Source organism: Mobula hypostoma, chromosome 28 (genome assembly GCF_963921235.1).
Source record: "Mobula hypostoma chromosome 28, sMobHyp1.1, whole genome shotgun sequence".
Lineage (NCBI taxonomy): Eukaryota > Metazoa > Chordata > Chondrichthyes > Myliobatiformes > Myliobatidae > Mobula > Mobula hypostoma.
In genome coordinates this window covers 34,932,789-34,954,880 of record NC_086124.1, presented here as the reverse complement: position 1 = coordinate 34,954,880, position 22,092 = coordinate 34,932,789, and the positions used below count along the sequence as shown (strand labels likewise).

General features: G+C 48.1%; 1 protein-coding gene across 3 annotated transcripts in view; it reads right to left on the bottom strand.

Moving 5' to 3' along the window:
• The window catches only part of LOC134338809 (serine/arginine-rich splicing factor 2-like), a 50,440-nt gene that overhangs the window by 17,757 nt on the left and 10,591 nt on the right, over positions 1-22,092 (bottom strand). For all 3 annotated transcript variants that reach the window (XM_063034883.1, XM_063034881.1, XM_063034882.1), the window contains exons 3-4: positions 8,955-9,190; positions 7,314-7,838 (exon numbers count right to left, since the gene is read on the bottom strand). In XM_063034883.1, coding sequence (XP_062890953.1) covers positions 7,349-7,838; positions 8,955-9,190 — 726 coding nt within the window. In that variant the 3' untranslated portion in view covers positions 7,314-7,348. The remainder of the gene's footprint in view (positions 1-7,313; positions 7,839-8,954; positions 9,191-22,092) is intronic.

Genomic DNA, 22,092 nt, shown 5'->3' with positions numbered 1-22,092 from the left:
TAACACACTACCCGGAGACCCCCTGTAAATATTAACACACTACCCGGAGACCCACTGTAAATATTAACACACTCCCCGGAGACCCCCTGTAAATATTAACACACTCCCCGGGGACCCCCTGTAAATATTAACACACTACCCGGAGACCCCCTGTAAATATTAACACACTACCCGGAGACCCCCTGTAAATATTAACACACTACCCGGAGACCCACTGTAAATATTAACACACTACCCGGAGACCCCCTGTAAATATTAACACACTCCCCGGGGACCCCCTGTAAATATTAACACACTACCCGGAGACCCCCTGTAAATATTAACACACTACCCGGAGACGCCCTGTAAATATTAACACACTACCCGGGGAACCCCTGTAAATATTAACACACTCCCCGGGGACCCCCTGTAAATATTAACACACTACCAGGAGACCTCCTGTAAATATTAACACACTACCCGGAGACCTCCTGTAAATATTAACACACCACCCGGAGACCCCCCTGTAAATATTAACACACTACCAGGAGACCCCCTGTAAATATTAACACACTACCAGGAGACCCCCTGTAAATATTAACACACTCCCTGGAGACCCCCTGTAAATATTAACACACTCCCTGGAGACCCCCTGTAAATATTAACACACACCCGCAGACCCCCTGTAAATATTAACACACTCCCCGGGGACCCCCTGTAAATATTAACACACTACCCAGAGACCCCCTGTAAATATTAACACACTACCAGGAGACCCCCTGTAAATATTAACACACTACCCGGGGAACCCCTGTAAATATTAACACACTACCCAGAGACCCCCTGTAAATATTAACACACTGCATGGAGACCCACTGTAAATATTAACACACTACCTGGGGAACCCCTGTAAATATTAACACAATCCCTGGAGACCCACTGTAAATATTAACACAATCCCTGGAGACCCCCTGTAAATATTAACACACTACCCAGAGACTCCCTGTAAATATTAACAGACCACACAGAGACCCCCTGTAAATATTAACACACTACCCGGAGACCCCCAGTAAATATTAACACACTACCCGGAGACCCCCTGTAAATATTAACACACTACCCGGGGAACCCCTGTAAATATTAATACACTACCCTGGGAACCCCTGTAAATATTAACACACTACCCGGGGAACCCCTGTAAATATTAACACACTACCAGGAGACGCCCTGTAAATATTAACACACTACCCGGGGAACCCCTGTAAATATTAACACACTCCCCGGGGACCCCCTGTAAATATTAACACACTACCAGGAGACCTCCTGTAAATATTAACACACTACCTGGAGACCTCCTGTAAATATTAACACACTACCCGGAGACCCCCCTGTAAATATTAACACACTACCCGGAGACCCCCTGTAAATATTAAGACACATCCGCAGACCCCTGTAAATATTAACACACACCCGCAGACCCCCTGTAAATATTAACACACTCCCCGGGGACCCCCTGTAAATCTTAACACACTACCTAGAGACCCCCTGTAAATATTAACACACTACCAGGAGACCCCCTGTAAATATTAACACACTACCCGGGGAACCCCTGTAAATATTAATACACTACCCGGGGAACCCCTGTAAATATTAACACACTACCCAGAGACCCCCTGTAAATATTAACACACTCCATGGAGACCCACTGTAAATATTAACACACTACCTGGGGAACCCCTGTAAATATTAACACAATCCCTGGAGACCCACTGTAAATATTAACACAATCCCTGGAGACCCCCTGTAAATATTAACACACTACCCAGAGACTCCCTGTAAATATTAACAGACCACCCAGAGACCCCCTGTAAATATTAACACACTACCCGGAGACCCCCAGTAAATATTAACACACTACCCGGAGACCCCCTGTAAATATTAACACACTACCCGGGGAACCCCTGTAAATATTAATACACTACCCGGGGAATCCCTGTAAATATTAACACACTACCCAGAGACCCCCTGTAAATATTAACACACTCCCTGGAGACCCCCTGTAAATATTAACACACTCCCCTGGGATCCCCTGTAAATATTAACACACTCCCTGGGGACCCCCTGTAAATATTAACACACTCCCCGGGGACCCCCTGTAAATATTAACACACTACCCAGAGACCCCTGTAAATATTAACACACTACCAGGAGACCCCCTGCAAATATTAACACACTACCCGGGGAACCCCTGTAAATATTAACACACTACCCAGAGACCCCCTGTAAATATTAACACACTCCCTGGAGACCCCCTGTAAATATTAACACACTCCCCGGGGACCCCCTGTAAATATTAACACACTCCCTGGGGACCCCCTGTAAATATTAACACACTCCCCGGGGACCCCCTGTAAATATTAACACACTACCCAGAGACCCCTGTAAATATTAACACACTACCAGGAGACCCCCGTAAATATTAACACACTCCCTGGAGACCCACTGTAAATATTAACACACTACCCGGGGAACGCATGTAAATATTAACACAATCCCTGGAAACCCCCTGTAAATATTAACACACTCCCTGGAGACCCCCTGTAAATATTAACACACTACCCAGAGACTCCCTGTAAATATTAACAGACTACCCAGAGACCCCTGTAAATATTAACTCACTACCAGGAGACCCCCTGCAAATATTAACACACTACCCGGGGAACCCCTGTAAATATTAACACACTACCCAGAGACCCCCGTAAATATTAACACACTCCCTGGAGACCCACTGTAAATATTAACACACTACCCGGGGAACGCATGTAAATATTAACACAATCCCTGGAAACCCCCTGTAAATATTAACACACTCCCTGGAGACCCCCTGTAAATATTAACACACTACCCAGAGACGACCTGTAAATATTAACACTACCCGGAGACCCCCTGTAAATATTAACACACTACCCGGGGAACCCCTGTAAATATTAACACACTACCCGGAGATCCCCTGTAAATATTAACACACTACCCGGAGATCCCCTGTAAATATTAACACACTACCTGGAGACCCCTGTAAATATTAACACACACCCTGGAGACCCCCTGTAAATATTAACACACTCCCTGGAGACCCACTGGAAATATTAACACACTCCCCGGGGAACCCCCTGTAAATATTAACAAACTACCCGGCGACCCCCTGTAAATATTAACACACTCCCCGGGGACCCCCTGTAAATATTAACACACTCCCCGGGGACCCCCTGTAAATATTAACACACTCCCCGTGGACCCCCTGTAAATATTAACACACTACCCAGAGACCCCATGTAAATATTAACACACTACCAGGAGACCCCCTGTAAATATTAACACACTACCCAGGGAACCCCTGTAAATATTAACACACTACCCAGAGATCCCCTGTAAATATTAACACACTACCCGGGGAACCCCTGTAAATATTAACACACTACCCGGGGAACCCCTGTAAATATTAACACACTACCAGGAGACCCCCTGTAAATATTAACACACTACGCAGAGACCCCCTGTAAATATTAACACACTCCCTGGAGACCCACTGTAAATATTAACACACTACCCGGGGAACCCCTGTAAATATTAACACACTACCCGGGGAACCCCTGTAAATATTAACACACTACCCGGGGAACCCCTGTAAATATTAACACACTACCCGGAGACCCCCTGTAAATATTAACACACTACCCGGAGACCCCCTGTAAATATTAACACACTACCCGGAGACCCCCTGTAAATATTAACACACTACCCGGAGACCCACTGTAAATATTAACACACTCCCCGGAGACCCCCTGTAAATATTAACACACTCCCCGGGGACCCCCTGTAAATATTAACACACTACCCGGAGACCCCCTGTAAATATTAACACACTACCAGGAGACGCCCTGTAAATATTAACACACTACCCGGGGAACCCCTGTAAATATTAACACACTCCCCGGGGACCCCCTGTAAATATTAACACACTACCAGGAGACCTCCTGTAAATATTAACACACTACCCGGAGACCTCCTGTAAATATTAACACACCACCCGGAGACCCCCCTGTAAATATTAACACACTACCAGGAGACCCCCTGTAAATATTAACACACTACCAGGAGACCCCCTGTAAATATTAACACACTCCCTGGAGACCCCCTGTAAATATTAACACACTCCCTGGAGACCCCCTGTAAATATTAACACACACCCGCAGACCCCCTGTAAATATTAACACACTCCCCGGGGACCCCCTGTAAATCTTAACACACTACCCAGAGACCCCCTGTAAATATTAACACACTACCAGGAGACCCCCTGTAAATATTAACACACTACCCGGGGAACCCCTGTAAATATTAACACACTACCCAGAGACCCCCTGTAAATATTAACACACTGCATGGAGACCCACTGTAAATATTAACACACTACCTGGGGAACCCCTGTAAATATTAACACAATCCCTGGAGACCCACTGTAAATATTAACACAATCCCTGGAGACCCCCTGTAAATATTAACACACTACCCAGAGACTCCCTGTAAATATTAACAGACCACACAGAGACCCCCTGTAAATATTAACACACTACCCGGAGACCCCCTGTAAATATTAACACACTACCCGGAGACCCCCTGTAAATATTAACACACTACCCGGGGAACCCCTGTAAATATTAATACACTACCCGGGGAACCCCTGTAAATATTAACACACTACCCGGGGAACCCCTGTAAATATTAACACACTACCAGGAGACCCCCTGTAAATATTAACACACTACCAGGAGACCTCCTGTAAATATTAACACACTACCTGGAGACCTCCTGTAAATATTAACACACTACCCGGAGACCCCCCTGTAAATATTAACACACTACCCAGAGACCCCCTGTAAATATTAAGACACATCCGCAGACCCCTGTAAATATTAACACACACCCGCAGACCCCCTGTAAATATTAACACACTCCCCGGGGACCCCCTGTAAATCTTAACACACTACCTAGAGACCCCCTGTAAATATTAACACACTACCAGGAGACCCCCTGTAAATATTAACACACTACCCGGGGAACCCCTGTAAATATTAATACACTACCCGGGGAACCCCTGTAAATATTAACACACTACCCAGAGACCCCCTGTAAATATTAACACACTCCATGGAGACCCACTGTAAATATTAACACACTACCTGGGGAACCCCTGTAAATATTAACACAATCCCTGGAGACCCACTGTAAATATTAACACACTACCCAGAGACTCCCTGTAAATATTAACAGACCACCCAGAGACCCCCTGTAAATATTAACACACTACCCGGAGACCCCCAGTAAATATTAACACACTACCCGGAGACCCCCTGTAAATATTAACACACTACCCGGGGAACCCCTGTAAATATTAATACACTACCCGGGGAATCCCTGTAAATATTAACACACTACCCAGAGACCCCCTGTAAATATTAACACACTCCCTGGAGACCCCCTGTAAATATTAACACACTCCCCGGGGATCCCCTGTAAATATTAACACACTCCCTGGGGACCCCCTGTAAATATTAACACACTCCCCGGGGACCCCCTGTAAATATTAACACACTACCCAGAGACCCCTGTAAATATTAACACACTACCAGGAGACCCCCTGCAAATATTAACACACTACCCGGGGAACCCCTGTAAATATTAACACACTACCCAGAGACCCCCTGTAAATATTAACACACTCCCTGGAGACCCCCTGTAAATATTAACACACTACCCGGGGACCCCCTGTAAATATTAACACACTCCCTGGGGACCCCCTGTAAATATTAACACACTCCCCGGGGACCCCCTGTAAATATTAACACACTACCCAGAGACCCCTGTAAATATTAACACACTACCCGGAGACCCCTGTAAATATTAACAGACTACCCAGAGACCCCTGTAAATATTAACTCACTACCAGGAGACCCCCTGCAAATATTAACACACTACCCGGGGAACCCCTGTAAATATTAACACACTACCCAGAGACCCCCGTAAATATTAACACACTCCCTGGAGACCCACTGTAAATATTAACACACTACCCGGGGAACGCATGTAAATATTAACACAATCCCTGGAAACCCCCTGTAAATATTAACACACTCCCTGGAGACCCCCTGTAAATATTAACACACTACCCAGAGACGACCTGTAAATATTAACACTACCCGGAGACCCCCTGTAAATATTAACACACTACCCGGGGAACCCCTGTAAATATTAATATACTACCCGGGGAACCCCTGTAAATATTAACACACTACCCGGAGATCCCCTGTAAATATTAACACACTACCTGGAGACCCCTGTAAATATTAACACACACCCTGGAGACCCCCTGTAAATATTAACACACTCCCTGGAGACCCACTGTAAATATTAACACACTCCCCGGGGAACCCCCTGTAAATATTAACAAACTACCCGGCGACCCCCTGTAAATATTAACACACTCCCCGGGGACCCTCTGTAAATATTAACACACTCCCCGGGGACCCCCTGTAAATATTAACACACTACCCAGAGACCCCCTGTAAATATTAACACACTACCAGGAGACCCCCTGTAAATATTAACACACTACCCGGGGAACCCCTGTAAATATTAACACACTACCCAGAGATCCCCTGTAAATATTAACACACTACCCGGGGAACCCCTGTAAATATTAACACACTACCCAGAGATCCCCTGTAAATATTAACACACTCCCTGGAGACCCCCTGTAAATATTAACACACTACCCAGAGATCCCCTGTAAATATTAACACACTCCCTGGAGACCCCCTGTAAATATTAACACACTCCCTGGAGACCCACTGTAAATATTAACACACTACCCGGGGAACGCATGTAAATATTAACACAATCCCTGGAGACCCCCTGTAAATATTAACACACTCCCTGGAGACCCCCTGTAAATATTAACACACTACCCAGAGACTCCCTGTAAATATTAACAGACTACCCAGAGACGACCTGTAAATATTAACACACTACCCGGAGACCCCTTGTAAATATTAACACACTACCCGGGGAACCCTTGTAAATATTAATATACTACCCGGGGAACCCCTGTAAATATTAACACACTCCTCGGGGAACCCCCTGTAAATATTAACACACTACCCGGAGACCCCCTGTAAATATTAACACACTCCCTGGAGACCCCCTGTGCTGAAATGCTGGAGTTTTTCCTCCACTCCAAGTGATGTTTCCAGTAACCTCTCCTCCGCAGTAGTACTCACGTGGGACTGAGGTGATGGAAGATTGGTCACTCTCCTCACTCAGTCTCCTGTGGCACTGGTTCCGGAGATGTAGATGCCGACCGTGGCTCGTCGTTCCTTTCCGGAGAGGCAGTGGGGATGGGAGATGGAGAGCGCTCCTGACCTGGGGAGGTGGGTGGTACTTCGGCAGGGTCGGACTGGGGAGTCCGCGGCTGCGGCTGGGGGCTGGGTTCCTTGGTGGGCACGGGTGAGCGGGAACGAGAGCGGGAGCCGGAGGCAGGGCGGAATGGAGAGCGCGAAGGGGAGCGAGAGCGAGATCGAGAGCGGGAGCCACCCACTGGCCTGGCCTTGGCTGGCGAAGGGGATCGGGACCTGGAGCGTGAGCGGGAACGGGAACCCGAAGGGGAGCGGGAACGAGAGCGGGAGGCACGGGAACGTGGCGGGGCTTTGCCCCGGGCACCAGGCTTGGACCGGGAGCGGGAACGGGAGCGCGAACGGCTGGATCGGGAACGGGAGCGCGAACGGGAACGGCGTCTCCTCCTGGGGCTATGGGAAGAGAAGAGGGCAAGGAGAGAGAGCAACGGAGAGAGGCAAGGAGAGAGCAAGGGAGAGAGGCAAGGAGAGAGGCAAGGAGAGAGGCAAGGAGAGAGGCAAGGAGAGAGGCAAGGAGAGAGGCAAGGAGAGAGGCAAGGAGAGAGGCAAGGAGAGAGGCAAGGAGAGAGGCAAGGAGAGAGGAAAGGAGAGAGGAAAGGAGAGAGGAAAGGAGAGAGGAAAGGAGAGAGGAAAGGAGAGAGGAAAGGAGAGAGGAAAGGAGAGAGGCAAGGAGAGAGGCAAGGCGAGAGGCAAGGCGAGAGGCAAGGCGAGAGGCAAGGCGAGAGGCAAGGCGAGAGGCAAGGCGAGAGCAAGGGAGAGAGGCAAAGAGAGCAAGGGAGAGAGGCAAAGAGAGCAAGGGAGAGAGGCAAAGAGAGCAAGGGAGAGAGGCAAAGAGAGCAAGGGAGAGAGGCAGAGAGCAAGGGAGAGAGAGAGAGCAAGGGAGAGAGGCAAAGAGAGAGCAAGGGAGAGAGGCAAAGAGAGAGCAAGGGAGAGAGGCAAAGAGAGAGCAAGGGAGAGAGGCAAAGAGAGAGTAAGAAGGAGTGGTTCAGTATCAGCACAGCTAAAACACACTCCTCCTGTAAATATTAACACGCTCCCTGGGGACCCCCTGTAAATATTAACACACACCCCATGACACCCTCTGTAAATATTAACACACTCCCCGGGGACCCCCTGTAAATATTAACACACTCCCTGGAGACCCCTGTAAATATTAACACACACCCTGGGACCCCTCTGTAAATATTAACACATACCCTGGGATACCCTCTGTAAATATTAACACACACCCCAGGTGACCCCCTGTAAATATTAACACATACCCTGGGATACCCTCTGTAAATATTAACACACTCCCCGGGGACCCCCTGTAAATATTAACACACTCCCTGGAGACCCCTGTAAATATTAACACAATCCCCGGGCACCCCCTGTAAATATTAACACACACTCCCCAGGGACACTCTGTAAATATTAACTCCCCCCCCCCCCAGGGATCCCCTGTAGAGAGTAACACTCTACACGGGGATCTCCCCCGGAGACACTAACACGGATCCCTCCGACACCTACCTCCTGCTACGTCTGTAGCGGCTGGCTCGGCGGTTACTGGTGCCACCACCTCTTCTGAAAGAGTCTGGTGGCCGGGAGTATCTGGCCATCTGGACACGCAATTCCCGGCCATCCAGGATGGCCCCGTCCATGGCGTCAATAGCATCCTCTGCATCCCTCTTGTCATAGAAGCGGACAAAAGCAAATCCCCGGCTCTCCCGTGTGAAGCGGTCCCGGGGGATGTAGACGTCGCCCACCTGTATTTTTTGGGGGGGGGTGAAAGAGGGCGAGATGGAGGGCCAGGGTGAGAAATTGGGAGACAGTGTGAGTGTGTGGGAAGAGTGAAGGAGGGAGAATGAGGGTCAGGTAGATAGACAGAGAGATGGGACATAGGAAGTAAGGGAAAAAAGGGAAGAGAGGAATGGCAAGGCACAAGAGGGAGACTATGTCACAAACAGCCATTTGACTTGAAAGCATTGATTTTTTTTCCCCCCAGACCTGCCACCTCCCACCATCCTGACTGAACAGGCAAGTCCCCTCCTCTTCACAACCAAGGCGGCATCCATCACAGGGACCCTTGTCACTCTGCTCTCTTCCTGAATACTCAGCTCACCCCCTCACATTACCCGCTCATTTAGGAGGTACAGGAAACTGTAGTCAACGTCTTTGGAACGAACCGCCTGTTCCTCTTTATCACCAAAGTACACGTCACCATATACTACCACAGGATTCCTTTTCTTGCAGGATTTATAGGAAAAATATACAACAGTACTTGTGAATAGCTCCACATAAAAAGGAAAAGACTGGGGTGGGTGCGGGCGGTGGTTTAAGCAGCTTGGAGAAGTATGGATTGAGTAAAAGGGAAATTAAGTTCAGGAGAGGTTACAGAAATCTCCACAATAAAGAATAAATGAGAAAGTTTAGAATTTAAATTCAGACAACATGGAGACAAAATTGAAAAGGGTGATAAATACAGGACTGAAGGTGTTATATAAGAACGCACGCAGTGTACAGAATAAGGGAGGCGACCTTGTAGCGCAGTTAGAAATCAGCAGGTTTCGGACTCTGGGCATCACTAAGTCGAGGCTGAAAGATCACAGCTAGAACTATTTATCTAATCTATATTAATTCTTTTTTAATGTCTTGCTTTCTATTGGTGCTAAAAGACAACAAATTTCACTATATACACCAGTGATCATAAACTTTAATTCTGATTCTTATGGGAGAGGGAACAGTCTCTACTTGCCTGGGCATCGGTCCACGCACACTGGAGCTGCCACACCACTCCACCACCTCCGATTCACAGCAGCACGATGCAGCTCTCCCCACTCTGGAGGTTTGAGCACAGCTCTGAAGGAGCTGAACCTTGGACAGCAACACTCTCCCAGTGGCCCCCGACAGCCATTCGGCATTCTCCGCCTCTGGGCCCGCGCGGACCACTCGGACAGCACCTGGCGATCTGGCCACCGCTACCGCCAAACAGGATGCAAACGAGCAGGCTCTGGAGAACCAGCAGCATACCACCAGCGGCTGCTAAGCTGTCGCACCGCCCTGCCTCAGGAAACGCTGGGTCCAAATCTTGGAACTCCCCGCCCCGGCAGCAACAGGAGGCCTGCGGCAGACCCAGGAGGCAGCTCACCCTTCTCCAGGGGCAGCACATGAGGCTGCTAAACAAGATAAGAGCCCATGGTATTACAGGAAAGATACTGGCTGATTGGAGCAGGAAGAAGGGAGCCTTTTCTGGTCAGCTGCCAGAGACTAGTGATGCTCCGCAGGGACTGGTGTAGGGACTGCTTTTTTAAACGTTATGTTAAAGATTTGGACAATGGAATTAACGGCTTTGAGGCCAAGATTGTGGACGATACAAAGAGGTGGAGGGGCAGGTACTGTTGACATGCAGGGAGGTTGAAGGACTTGGACAGATCAGGAGGATGGGCAAAGAAGTGGCAGATGGAATATAGTACAGGGAAGTGAGATAGGGTGGGTGAATGTACAGAGACCCCCACCCTCCCACCTCAAGGCCGGGGAATCAAGAACCACAGGGCACAGGTGGAAGAAGATTTTTCATAGGGACCTGAGGGGCAACTCTTTCACTCAAAGGGTGGCCCATCTATGGGCGAGCTTGAGGCTGGCAATTAAAAAAAAGGTACTTGGATAGGACAGGTTAAGATGAGAATCTTGGTTAGCATGGACTAATTGGGCCAAAGGGCCTGTTTCCGTGCTATGTTACTCCAAGACTCCGAGTAAACATTCCCTCATTATTCCCTGCACGAATTTCTGTACTTGTAAAGTGCATTACTCAGGGGACCAGACTCTCTACTCCCAACATTATTTTTCCATTCCTTCAAAATCTCATTACGCTGCTCAATTTAAATCCTTCTCCACTTTTCCTCTATCTTGGAGCGTGGATACGATGCAGGACACAGAATGTGGAACAACACAGCACAGGAACAGGCCCTTCAGCTCACAATGTTGTGCCGAACCAACTTAAATAAACGAATCCCTTCTTCCTACAAAATACCCACATCCTTCCATTTCCCTCACATCCATGAAGGTCCCCGAAAGTCCCCGATGTATCTGCCTCCACCCCCACCCCTGGCAGTGTTCCAGGCACCCACCACTGTCTGTGGAAAAAAACTCACTTCTCCCACTATAAAATACATGCCCTCTGGTATTGGATATCCCCACCCTGGGGTAGAGACACTGTCCGTCCACTCCGTTTCATATTGGATATTCCCACCCTGGGGTAGAGACACTGTCCGTCCACTCTGTTTCGTATTGGATATCCCCACCCTGGGGTAGAGACACTGTCCGTCCACTCCGTTTCGTATTGGATATTCCCACCCTGGGGTAGAGACACTGTCCGTCCACTCTCTCTGCTATTGGATATCCCCACCCTGGGGTAGAGACACTGTCCATCCACTCCGTCTGGTATTGGATATCCCCACCCTGGGGTAGAAACACTGTCCGTCCACTCCATCTGATATTGGATATTCCCACCCTGGGGTACAGACACTGTCCGTCCACTCCGTCTGATATTGGATATCCCCACCCTGGGGTAGAGACACTGTCCATCCACTCTATCTGGTATTGGATATTCCCACCCTGGGGTAGAGACACTGCCCATCCACTCCGTCTGGTATTGGATATCCCCACCCTGGGGTAGAGACACTGTCCGTCCACTCTCTCTGCTATTGGATATCCCCACCCTGAGGTAGAGACACTGTCCGTCCACTCCGTCTGATATTGGATATTCCCACCCTGAGGTACAGACACTGTCTGTCCACTCCGTCTGATATTGGATATCCCCACCCTGGAGTAGAGACACTGTCCGTCCACTCTCTCTGCTATTGGATATCCCCACCCTGGGGAGGAGACACTGTCCGTCCACTCCGTCTGATATTGGATATCCCCACCCTGGGGTAGAGACACTGTCCATCCACTCCGTCTGGTATTGGATATTCCCACCCTGGGGTAGAGACACTGTCCGTCCACTCTCTCTGCTATTGGATATCCCCACCCTGGGGTAGAGGTACTGTCCGTCCACTCCATCTGATATTGGATATCCCCACCCTGGGGTAGAGACACTGTCCGTCCACTCCGTCTGGTATTGGATATTCCCACCCTGGGGTAGAGACACTGTCCGTCCACTCTATCTGTGCCTTCATAATCTTATAAACCTCTTGAATGTCAGTCGAACCTGGCACCCTGCCAGACCACACCATGTTTTTTAAAATTGCTATTTTGCGTGATTTGATTGGAGTGCTTTGGCACGGACTGGCCTTGGTGCCTGTAGTCAGCGAGCCACACAGTGCTAAGCTAAACTGAATACTCCAAGACATCCGAGGACCCTGGGTAGATGTTTCATATTGTGTTATTCACTTGCTTTTGCTGTTTGCGCTATTTGTTCTCATCGTACGTTGGGCGTTCGATGCTTTCTTTGAAAGGGTTCCACGGTGTTTCGTGGCTGCCGGCAGGACAATGAATCTCAAGCTGGCGTACTGTATACACACTTTGAACCTTTTACAGAGTTGTATAAGGTGTAACAGGCATAGATTGAGTGGACGGCCAGAATTTTTACCCCAGGGTGGAAATGGTTAATACAAGGGGGTATAATTTTAAGGTGAATAGAGAAAAGGAGATGTCAGAGAAAGGATTGATTGATTTTTTTTTTTTACACGGAGTAGTGGGTGTATGGAACACACTGCCAGAGGCCTGTAAGAGACTCAGATAGGCACACAGGTGACAGAAACATGGAGAGGAATGTGGGAGAACTACGTGAAGTAGGCAAACGGACAGCACAACATGGGACCACACAGAGCCTGACCTGTGCTGTTGTCATTCCTGTGTATGGGTAATTGATAGAACCACATGCATCAAGATACTGCAAAAAGCCTGCCTTGCATACCATCTACACAGATCAGATCATACAAAATTTGCATTGAGGTAGCACAAGGTTAAAAAATAATAACAGAATGCAGAATAAAGTATAAAACTGCCAAAAAGTAACCAATAAAGTCCAAGATCACAATGAGGTGAAGAATCCATATCTCATAAGAGGATATTCAGAGGGATATGGGCCAAAAGCGCACAAGCAAGGATGTAATGCTGAGACTTCATTAGGCATTGATCTGACGGCAAGTGGAGTACTGTGAATTCAGAAATCTGAGGTGCAGAGGAACTCAGCAGTCCTTCCCTGAAGGTTAATTTGCAGGTTGAGTCAGTGGTGAGGAAGGCAAATGAGATGTTAGCATTCATTTCGCGAGGACTAGAGTATAAAAGCAAGGATGTGATGCTCAGGCTTCGTAAGGCATTGGCCAGATAGAACTTGGGAATACTGTGAGCAGTTTTGGGCCTCACCCAAGAAAGGATGTGTTAGCATTGGAGAGGCTTCAGAGAAGATTCGCGTGAACAATCCTGGGAGTGTAAGACTTGATTCTGGGGATGGGGTGACCAAAATGGTCTGCAGTGCTCAAATCCAGCCATGAGCATAGCTTTAGAAACCTCAGTCAGATCTCCCCTCAGCCTCTGTCACTCCAGAGAAAACAATCCAAGTTTGACAAACCTCTCCGTACAGCTCGTGCCCTCAGCATCCTGCTGGACCTCTCCTGCACCATCTCCAAAGCCCCCACTCCCTTCTTGTAATGGGGAGACCAGAATGCCTGTCATTTAATTTTGCCTTTCTTCAGAATCAGAGTATTTACCTCCTAGCTTGCTGTATGTTTTCAAGATTGGCCTCTCCTCCCACCACTCTCTGCTAACCCACTCACCTGAGTTCACCCATCACCTACCAGCTGGTACTCCTCCCTGTCCCCCACCACCTTACTCTAGATTCTGCCCCCTTCCTTTCTGGTCCTGATCAAGGGTCTTGTCCTGAAGCATCACCTGTTTATTTCCCCTCCTCAGATGCTGTCAGGCCTGCTGAGTTCCCTCAGCATTTCTGCGTGCTCGACAGTTCTGTGCCTGGTGATGAGCAGAATGAGGCCATTTGACCCACCGAGCCTGCTCCGGCACTCCCTTATGGCTGACTTACTTTCCCTCAACCCATTCCCACCTCTCCCTGTAACCTCCGACACACAAACCTATCAATCACCACACATCAAAGTTGCTGGTGAACGCAGCAGGCCAGGCAGCATCTCTAGGGAGAGGTGCAGTCGATGTTTCGGGCCGAGACCCTTCGTCAGGACTAACTGAAGGAAGAGTTAGTAAGGGATTTGAAAGTGGGAGGGGGAGGGGGAGATCCAAAACGATAGGAGAAGACAGGAGGGAGAGGGATAGAGCCAAGAGCTGGACAGGTGATTGGCAAAAGGGATACGAGAGGATCATGGGACAGGAGGCCCAGGGAGAAAGAAAGGGGGGGGTGGAAAAACCCAGAGGATGGGCAAGGGGTATAGTGAGAGGGACAGATGAAGAAAAAGGAGCGAGAGAGAAAGAATGTGTGTATAAAAATAAATAACGGATGGGGTACGAGGGGGAGGTGGGGCATTAACAGAAGTTAGAGAAGTCAATGTTCATGCTATCAGGTTGGAGGCTACCCAGACGGAATACAAGGTGTTGTTCCTCCAACCTGAGTGTGGCTTCATCTTTACAGTAGAGGAGGCCGTGGATAGACATGTCAGAATGGGAATGGGAGGTGGAATTAAAATGTGTGGCTACTGGGAGATCCTGCTTTCTCTGGCAGACAGAGCGTAGGTGTTCAGCAAAATGATCTCCCAGTCTGCGTCGGGTCTTGCCAATATATAGAAGGCCACATCGGGAGCACCGGACGCAGTATATCACCTCAGCCGACTCACAGGTGAAGTGTTGCCTCACCTGGAAGGACTATCTGGGGCCCTGAATGGTGGTAAGGAAGTGTAAGGGCATGTGTAGCACTTGTTCCGCTTACAAGGATAAGTGCCAGGAGGGAGATCAGTGGGGAGGGATGGGAGGGACGAATGGACAAGGGAGTCGCGTAGAGAGCAATCCCTGCGGAAAGCAGAGAGACGGGGGGGAGGGAAAGTTGTGCTTAGTGGTGGGATCCCGTTAGAGGTGGCGGAAGTTACGGAAAATAATATGTTGGACCCGGAGGCTGGTGGGGTGGTAGGTGAGGACCAGGGGAACCCTATTCCTAGTGGGGTGGCGAGAGGATGGAGTGAGAGCAGATGTACGTGAAATGGGGGAGATGCGTTTGAGAGCAGAGTTGATAGTGGAGGAAGGGAAGCCCCTTGTTTGAGAGCAGAGTTGGTAGTGGAGGAAGGGAAGCCCCTTGTTTGAGAGCAGAGTTGGTAGTGGAGGAAGGGAAGCACTTTAAATATACCTACTGACTTGGGCTCCACAGCTGTGGCAATGAATTCCAGATTCACTGAGCTCTCAACTTTGTTCTAAGTGGACGTCCTTCTATCTTGAGGCTCTGTCCTCTGGTACTGGAAATATTCACTCTTTCAATATTCAATGAGATTTCTCTCTCACTGGGCAGGCTCTGGGGAATTATACACTAAAACGTGGCTCCCGATCACCTACTCTCCCCTCTGATAACTTGAAGGTGGTGCAAGTTTCCCCACTGTGATCGCACTTTAAAACCATCACCCATCCCCCATGGTTTTACACATGCTGCTGCTCTTTAGGTGGCCCCATTCTCTCCACAGCCACCCTTTTACTCATAACATACTGATTACAGACTTCAGGAGGAGGACACCGAGGGTCCACAAGCCAGTCCTCATCGGAGGATCAGAGGTGAAGAGGGTTAGCAGCTGAAGTTCCTTGGTGTTATCTCGCAGGGACTGTCCTGGGCCCAGCACGCAAGTGGCATTATGAAGAAAGCACAGCAGTGTTTCTACTTCCCTCGAAGTTTACAAAGATTTGGCATGACACCATAATCTTTAAAAAACGTGTTGTGGAGAGTATATTGACCGGCTGCATCAATTCCTGGTATTGAAACACCAACCTCCTTGATTAGAAACTCATACAAAAATGTAGCAGATGTGGCCCAGTCCGTCATGGGTACGGCCATCCCCACCATTGAGCGCGTCTAAACAAATCCTTATCGCAGGAAAGGAGCATCCAGACCACCCAGATCACGCTCTCTTCTCGTTGCTGCCATCAGGAAGGTGGTACAAGAGCTCCAAGACCCACACCACCGGGTTCAGGAACAGTTGCTACCCCTCAGTCATCAGGCTCTCAAACCACTGACCTGCACCTACAACCTATGGATTCACTGTCATGTCCTCAGTATTCATTGCTATTTATTATTACTTTTTTTTCTTCTTTTGTTTTGTATTTGCACAGTTTGTCATCTTTTGCACACTGGTTGTCTGCCCCTTAGATGCAGTCTTTCATTGATTACTGCAAGAAAATGAATCTCAGTTGTGTACGGTGGCATAGCTACTTCGATAATAGATTTACCTTGTACTGTAGAATCTTGAGATTTTCCTTCATCCTGCCTACCAGATCCATCTCATGACCTCTTTCTGCCTGTGTGTACCAGCACACCCATAATACTCAAAGAAATTTCCTTAATTGCAACAGTCTAAACACAACGCATGCTCCCTCACCCTTTTTCTTTCTCCCCCGACTAGACTCAGCACCTCTCAACAGCTACCATTGTCTACAGGTGCCAGCCTCGCTTCTCACCCATATGGGACCAGGCCTCCCCTGAACCTTTCCAGCTTCCAGAACTTGCCGCTGCTCCAGGATGAAGGTACAGGGGCCTCAGCACTCTCACAACCAGGTGTGGGAACAGTCATCATCCTTCAAACATCAGGTTCCACAACCGATGGGCTGGCTCTCAAGGGCTTTACAACTCCTGTTGTCAGTGTTATTTTCATTGATTGTTATTTCTGCCCTGTTAAGCACACGTGTCTCTGCGCGCCACCCGCCTCCACACACTGTCGTCTCTGCGCCTTTGTGTGCAGTTTTCATTGAACCTACTGTTTCTTTGTTTTACGGTGAATGCCTGCAAGAAAATGAATCTCAGGACAATACATGGTGACATATAGATCTGATAAATTTACTTTGAAATCACATTTTTACAAGTGCCTTCCACTTGCTCGTTGTCTCTGTAATGAACATTTCACCCTGTAAACCCCCTGATGCCTGCAAAATTGGACCCGCCCCAATTCAGGAGCTTAACCTATGGACTGGTCCTCTCTTTCCTCGTAGCAAAGTGAAAAGTGGTAAGAATGATTACGGTTGGTGTTAAAATTTTTACTGCTATCCCGTAGGCATTTCATTTTAGCAGTTCTGTAAGAGCAGCCTGTTCTGCTTTCTGCATGTTTGGGGTTGAGCTAAAGATAAGGGGCTGTGATGTTCATGTTTAGGAATGTAGTGTCATCCAATCAGGATGGTGGGATTGGGAGAAAGTTAAGTTCCAGAGAATGCTGGGCAGAGAGGTTTTTGTGACAGACTCTGGTGTGGGTTGAGGTCTTTTTGGCAGGAGCTAGAAGACAGGAGGGAAGATAGCTGAGGATGCCGTCCCTGTTGCACAAGGTGCTTTGTGCAGATGAATGGCTTCAAGGAGTTAGGATCAATTCTCCCATGGGGGAGCCCGTTTGTTCGAGGTGGATTTCAAGCAACATTCGGAAGGTGGTGTGTCCTGTCATACAGACTGGGTCCAGCACGTGAGCTAAAGACAACTTCAACATAAGCTCCAACTTCTGTGCACATTTGGGCTGGGTTAACTGTAATGGACCCTTTTATTTTTTCCTTTTTCTTGTCATACTGTTTGATAAAGCTGAAATTTATAAATATGCTTTCTTTATAACTGTATGCAGTAATTGCAAGTGGGCAGCATTTATACAGTGTTTGCTCAGTTCGAGGTTCAGGGTATGCAAGACATCCCAACCTCATGGGTTTGGTGGGACCCAAGTCATTTCGTAGGGAGTCTGGGAAAGGTGGTTTTCTCACTGCCGAGTCCGGTGGCTGTCAGTGAGGGGCTAACGAGCCACCTCTCCAGAGACGCCCGGTAAAAAGGGGTTTCATTAGACTTGTAAAATCTCCCTCCCAGCACCTTTTGTCAGGTCACCTCTCGGTCTCTACAGCTGCAAGGAAAACAAGCCCAGCCTATCCAATCTCTCTCTCTCTCTCCTACAAGCGTTTGTTATCTAAAGTCCCCCAAAGCAAGCAAAATATCTCCTCTGCACTTTCTCCAGCACAATTTCCAATAGTGAGGTCGAAGAACAGTACAGCACAGAAACAGGCCTTCTGGCCCATGCTGGGCCATTTAATCTGCCTGCTCCCATCGACCTGCACCAGGAAATTAGCCCTCCATACCTCTCCCATCCAATCTTCTCTCAGACATTGAAATCAAGCTAGCAGCCTGCTCCACACTCTCAACATCGAACATAACATAGAACAGTACAGCATAGTACAGGCCCTTCAGCCCACAAAATGTTGTGCCAACCCTCAAACCCCACCTCCCATATAACCACCCCCCCCGACCTTAAACTCCATATTCCTGTCTAGTAATCTCTTAAAATTCACTAGTGTGTCTGCCTCCACCAGTGACTCAGGCAGTGCATTCCACACACCAACCATTCTCTGAGTAAAAAACCTTCCTCTAATGTCCCCCTTGAACTTCCCACCCCTTACCTTAAAGCCATGTCCTCTTGTATTGAGCAGTGGTGCCCTGGGGAAGAGCTGCTGGCTATCCACTCTATCTATTCCTCTTACTATCTTGTACACCTCTATCATGTCTCCTCTCATCCTTCTCTCCAAAGAGTAAAGCCCTAGCTCCCTTAATCTCTGATCATAATGCATACTCTCTAAACCAAGCAGCATCCTGGTAAATCTCCTCTGTACCCTTTCCAATGCTTCCACATCCTTCCTATAGTGAGGCAACCAGAACTGGACACAGTACTCCAAGTGTGGCCTAACCAGAGTTTTATAGAGCTGCATCATTACATTGCGACTCTTAAACTCTATCCCTCAACTTATGAAAGCTAACACTCCATAAGCTTTCTTAACTACCCTATCTACCTGTGAGGCAACTTTCAGGGATCTGTGGACATGTACCCCCAGATCCCTTTGCTCCTCCACACTACCAAGTATCCTGCCATTTACTTTGTACTCTGCCTTGGAGTTTGTCCTTCCAAAGTGTACCACCTCACACCTCTCCGGGTAGAACTCCATCTGCCATTTCTCAGCCCACTTCTGCATCCTATCAATGTCTCTCTGCAATCTTCGACAATCCTGTACACTATCCACAACACCACCAACCTTTGTGTCGTCTGCAAATTTGCCAACCCAGCCTTCTACCCCCACATTCAGGTTGTTAACGAAAATCACGAAAAGTAGAGGTCCCAGAACAGATCCTTGTGGGACACCCTAGTCACAATCCTCCAATCTGAATGTACTCCCTCCACCACGACCCTCTGCCTTCTGCAGGCAAGCCAATTCTGAATCCACTTGGCCAAACTTCCCTGGATTCCATGCCTTCTGACTTTCTGAATAAGCCTACCATGTGGAACCTTGTCAAATGCCTTACTAAAATCCATATAGATCACATCCACTGCACTACCCTCATCTATCTGCCTGGTTCACCTCCTCAAAGAACTCTATCAGGCTTGTCAGACACGATCTGCCCTTCACAAAGCCATGCTGGCTGTCCCTGATCAGACCATGATTCTCCAAATGCCCATAGATCCTATCTCTAAGAATCTTTTCCAACAGTTTTCCCACCACAGACATGAGGCTCACTGGTCTATAATTACCCGAACTATCCCTACTACCTTTTTTGAACAAGGGGACAACATTCGCGCTCCTCCAATCCTCTGGTACCATTCCCATAGACGAGGACATAAAGATCCCAGCCAGAGGCTCAGTAATCTCTTCCCTCACCTCGTGGAGCAGCCTGGGGAATATTCCGTCAGGCCCCGGGAACTTATCCATCCTAATGTACTTTAACAACTCCAACACCTCCTCTCCCTTAATATCAACATGCTCCAGAACATCAACCACACTCATATTATCGTCACCGTCATCAAGTTCCCTCTCACTGGTGAATACCAAAGAGAAGTATTCATTGAGGACCTCGCTTACTTCCACAGCCTTCCGGCACATCTTCCCACCTTTATCTCTAATTGGTCCTATCTTCACTCCTGTCATCCTTTTGTTCTTCACATAATTGAAGAATGCCTTGGGGTTTTCCTTTACCCTACTTGCCAAGACCTTCTCATGCCCCCTTCTTGCTCTCCTCAGCCCCTTAAGCTCCTTTCTTCCTAACCTATATTCCTCAATAGACCCATCTGATCCTTGCTTCCTAAACCTCATGTACGCTGCCTTCTTCCACCTGACTAGATTTTCCACCTCACTTGTCATCCATGGTTCCTTCACCCTACCATTCTTTATCTTCCTCACCAGGACAAATTTATCCCTAACATCCTGCAAGAGATCCCTAAACATCGACCACATGTCCACAGTACATTTCCCTGCAAAAACATCATCCCAATCCACACCCACAAGTTCTAGGATTATAGCCTCATAATTTGCCCTTCCCCAATGAAAAAATTTCCTGTCCTCTCTGATTCTATCTTTTTCCATGATAATGCTAAAGGCCAGGGAGTGGTGGTCACTGTCCCCCAGATGCTCACCCACTGAGAGATCTCTGACCTGACCTGGTTTGTTACCTAATACTAGATCTACTATGGCATTCCCCCTAGGCGGCCTGTCAACATACTGTATCAGGAATCTGTCCTGGACCCTTGGAACTAATCAGGTCCCAATCAATATTCGGGAAGTTAAAGTCACCCATGATAACAACCCTGTTATTTTTGCACCTTTCCAAAATCTGCTTCCCAATCTGCTCCTCGGTATCTCTGCTGCTACCAGGGGGCCTATAGAATAGTCCCAATAGAGTAACTGCTCCCTTCCTGTTCCTGACTTCCACCCATACTGACTCAAAAGAGGATCCTGCTACATTACACACCCTTTCTGTAGCTGTAGTAGTATCCCTGACCAGTAATGCCACCCCTCCTCCCCTTCCCCACGTCTCTATCCCTTTTAAAGTGCTGAAATCCAGGAATATTGAGAATCCATTCCTGCCCTGGTGCCAGCCAAGTCTCTGTAGTGGCCACTACATCATAATTCCATGTATGTATCCAAGCTCTCAGTTCATCACCTTTGTTCCTGTTGCTTCTTGCATTAAGGTACATACATTTCAGCCCTTCTACCTTACTGTCTTTACATCGTTTATTCTGCTTCTCTTTCCTCTAAGCCTCTCTGTATGTTGGATCTGGCTTTACTCCATGCACTTCTTTCACTGCTCTATCGCTCCGGGTCCCATCCTCCTTGCAAATTAGTTTAAACCCTCCCGAACCATGCTAGCAAACCTACCTGCAAGGATATTGCTCCCCCTCGAGTTCAGCTGCAACCCATCCAATCTGTACAGGTCCCACCTTCCCCAGAAGAGATCCCAATGACCTAAAAATCTAAAACCCTGCCCCCTGCACCAACTCCTCAGCCACACATTCAACTGCCATCTCCTCTAATTCTTACCATCACGTAGAAGTTTTCCCTCGTGCTCCCCTTAAACTTCTCACGTTTCACCTTTAATACATGACCTCTAGTTGTGGTCCCACCCAAACTCAATGGAAAAAGCTGCTTGCATTTACCCTGTCTGTACCCCTCAATTTTGTACACCTCTGTCAAATCTCCCCTCAATCTTCTATGCTCCAACAAATAAAGT